Source organism: Macrobrachium nipponense, chromosome 43, assembly GCF_015104395.2.
Source record: "Macrobrachium nipponense isolate FS-2020 chromosome 43, ASM1510439v2, whole genome shotgun sequence".
Lineage (NCBI taxonomy): Eukaryota > Metazoa > Arthropoda > Malacostraca > Decapoda > Palaemonidae > Macrobrachium > Macrobrachium nipponense.
In genome coordinates, this window is record NC_061104.1 from 43,119,559 (window position 1) to 43,123,017 (window position 3,459).

The following is a 3,459-nucleotide window of genomic DNA, read 5'->3' on the forward strand; positions in this document are numbered from 1 at the left end:
CTGCATATTCTGGAAATGCTGGATGAGAGGGAAACCTCTCTTTTCCAGGGTGTGGGGAATAATGCTCTGGTGGAGGCCTATACGGCGGATAGGCAGCAGAGTGAGGTGACGATGTATTTGGCGGTCCTACAGGTGACATGACAGCAGGAGCAGTGCTGGTAGGTGTTGCCCCTCTTCCAACTGAAGTCATAGGTAAGGGTGACGATCTATATGGCGAGGTGGCGATGCAGTTACGGGAGGACCAGAGAGACTGGGTCGTGGTGGTGTGCCCGATCCAGGAGCTGAACCAATATTCGGTCGAGGTGGAGTACCAGGGGCACTACTGACAGAAACGTTAGTTATTGTAACCCCTGGAAGATGGGGTGACCATTTTCCTATAGGCTGCTGTGGTTGATGACCAGGACTATTGCCTCCTAAATTCGATGCAGCTACAACACTAGCAGAAATGACTTTTGTGGCAGGTGCTGATGCAGTTACAGGTGCACCTGGTGAAGGACTAACAGCTGGTTCCGGTGTGCGATGTACAGGTGAGGCACCTGCTGTGACATATGCTGATGCAGGTTGCATAGTTACAGGTACTGTTGCAGGTGGTAAAGCAGATGATGGTATTGTAGGTGCATCAGTTGGTTTTATTCGAACTGGAAGAGGAAGTATTGTAGTTGCTTGTTTAACTGTAGGTGGAGATGATGTTGCAGATGAGGTTTGCAAGAACTGCGGTTGTGCTTTTGCTGGTGCTGGTGCTGGAGTTTGTGTTACTGGCGGTGCTGGTGCTGGGGCTGGTGCTGGGGCTGGGGCTGGGGGTCTGGGGCCGGAGCTGGGGCTGGAGCTGGGGTGGTGTGGTGTTGTGTTGGAGTGTAGGTGTTGGTGTTGGCGTTGGCGTTGGTGTAGGTACAGAAGACACTTGCATGACTGGAGTTTGTCTTATAGTAGATGGTCGCGGAGGTGAAGGTTTACCAATTAAACTCATCTTTCTTGGGTCTTCCTCGTTTCTTCTTACCAGATCCTGGCCTACTGTCCTCCTCATCTTTAAAACAAATACATTACATTAGACAATGTCAAAAATAATTCTTGAGTTGCCTTCTCCCTAGGAGAAAAATTATTCATTAAAGATATACCAAGAACATTTCCTATCTAATGGTACTACTGCTAAAAGACAGTTACACTTATAATGCCATGTTTTCTTTTTTAAAAACAAACACCTGAAAAATAACAGTAACGTTTTTATGTTTCATATTTAAAGGAAATTAATTTACTTTCTTGCTTTCAAGTAGCTGCACAAGTCAGGAATAAGCAACTCAAAATTTTTGAGAAGTTTAGGTTTCGTAAATTGAAGAATTATAAAAACAGGACCAAGAAATCCATCTACCTACCACAAAATCCCCTCACCTAAAAAGACACCAATCAAAAAGTTTTTCTTCACATTCACATTTCTATTTTATCAAAACCTAATGATAGAAGATTTTTAAAATTCCCATGTAACTTATTACAAAATTGGCAGGCAACTTATTACTTAATCATATACACAATCTCACAGGCAAACATGGTACAAACAAATAATATGTTATACCACAAAAGACCTTGATGAAAGATACACGTTCAATACTGTATATATAGCAACAAACACAAAACAAGACATTTAAAGGCAATGGAAACCACCTCAAGCCTGACAGGCCATGGTAGAGATTATATGGCATACACAAAAATGTGAGAACATGAGTTCTTGACTTGGACAGTTTAACCTTATGGGCATCTTAGGTGTTCTTTAAGCATATAGTTTACAAAGTTATATGACAACCTCCAAAAACATTGTACAAATTAATTATCATAAATAGCCTTATAATCATGTAAACAGCTCTCCAGTACCATCAACATGGAGACTTATTTAGAAGAAGACCTCAAAAAGTAGGCCCAAATTTTATTCAAAAGGCCTCAATCTTTTAATAAGCAAACCTTTACCATAAGAAAGCATTACGTAAATTGATTTACAAATGGGATAAGTTTTACTATATTACACTTTTTTTTCTTTTTTATTAAAAGCCTCCATGATTACAGATGACGGAAAAGCAATTTAGAACAGTGAACATTGAAAATCTAAGGAGCTTGAAGAAAAGAGAAGACTAGGAAAAAGCATTCTATCCACCCTTCAACTCATCAATCATCTTATACCCTCCATGACAAACCGAGCATTTCATTATGCAATGGGTTGTGAACAAAGATGAAATCCATACTCAGCAACCAAACCCATGCCCAAACATGGGGAATGACGGTCATGATGATAAAGAAGAAAGCACAAAGGACCCTTGTGAGCCTCAACCTTGAGCTGAGAGAGGTCTGCTGTGAAATATCTTGATGAACCCGGGATAACTTGATAAAGAAAGTTAAAAATCAAATTATCATTTGATTTGTGATAAGAAAAGTTTACATGTAAAACCTGAGACAAAATATTTAAGAACAATCCTGTAATATATAAATAACTAACAAGTATAAAGTCAAAGCAGAGGTGGTGACTAATTTTGACTCCTGTCAACATATTTCCAGATGGCACTTACTGACGAGAAGAAGCCTGTCCTCATCTGTAAACAAATGTAAAGCAAGAATAGCGTGGAGGAATCCTGAAAATTGAACTTCAAAACAACCAATTCATCACAGCCCTTACAATTTACTGAATACATTGCAACTGTATAATTCACTTGAATAGCTTCCACGTCCAAGATTCTTTACACCAGTCAGATGAGAAGATTAACATATATGTCCACTAAGATCACACCTGAAACTTTGACTAAGTCTCTAAGTCTAGCCATATGTGCACTGATCATTTATCAAACACTAAGGATGCATGAAGTGGCAAAGGACAAAAAGAGCATAATCTCACCAGGTAGATGCTTCAAGCATAGAATAATTACTTGTTACCTAACACCAATTCTAGAATTCTGTCTACAACCTTACGATGAATTAAAGCAGGCTTTCTTTTTCAGCTTGCTATATATCATTCTAGTTAGTTCATGGCACGATGTAAAAGGCATTTTGGTCATGTATGTGAATGCAGATAGCAAGGTTAAACTAATTTCATAGAAATGTCGGCATAAAAAATCAAGTAAAAGTTACGAAATATAAATAGACTAGGTTATTGAATTTGTAACAAATTTTCTGAACTTTGTCATTAGCATGAATACCAACATGACAATTGGATATTACTCCCATATGCAACATGGCACTAGGTTATGCCTACTGTAAAATGACAATTTGTCCAAAATTGCATTTTTCCTAACTATACAAACCTGAGGTCCTTTTACAATAGGAAGGTACTAGCGGCAGCTGGATAGGTCGTAAGCTTTCGACAAGGGGTTCGGTAGTTAACTGCTTTGTCCGACAGGCGCGCGCGCGCGACTGGGAGGTAAACAAATCACTTTTGCTTTTGGCCCAAGCAAAAACTGCAGAGTGGGGGAGGGTGCATGAGGT

General features: G+C 39.6%; 1 protein-coding gene across 1 annotated transcript; it reads left to right on the forward strand.

Annotated features, from left to right (window-relative positions):
• The first annotated feature begins 445 nt into the window (after positions 1-445).
• Positions 446-946, forward strand: LOC135213905 (alanine and glycine-rich protein-like). The gene has a single exon (XM_064247999.1). It carries the CDS (start codon positions 446-448, stop codon positions 944-946), a length of 501 nt encoding a protein of 166 aa, XP_064104069.1.
• Positions 947-3,459: the final 2,513 nt, after the last annotated feature.

Excerpts from the sequence above, each read along its gene's own strand:
- LOC135213905 (XM_064247999.1), top strand. The coding sequence starts at position 446 with ATGACTTTTGTGGCAGGTGCTGATGCAGTTACAGGTGCACCTGGTGAA.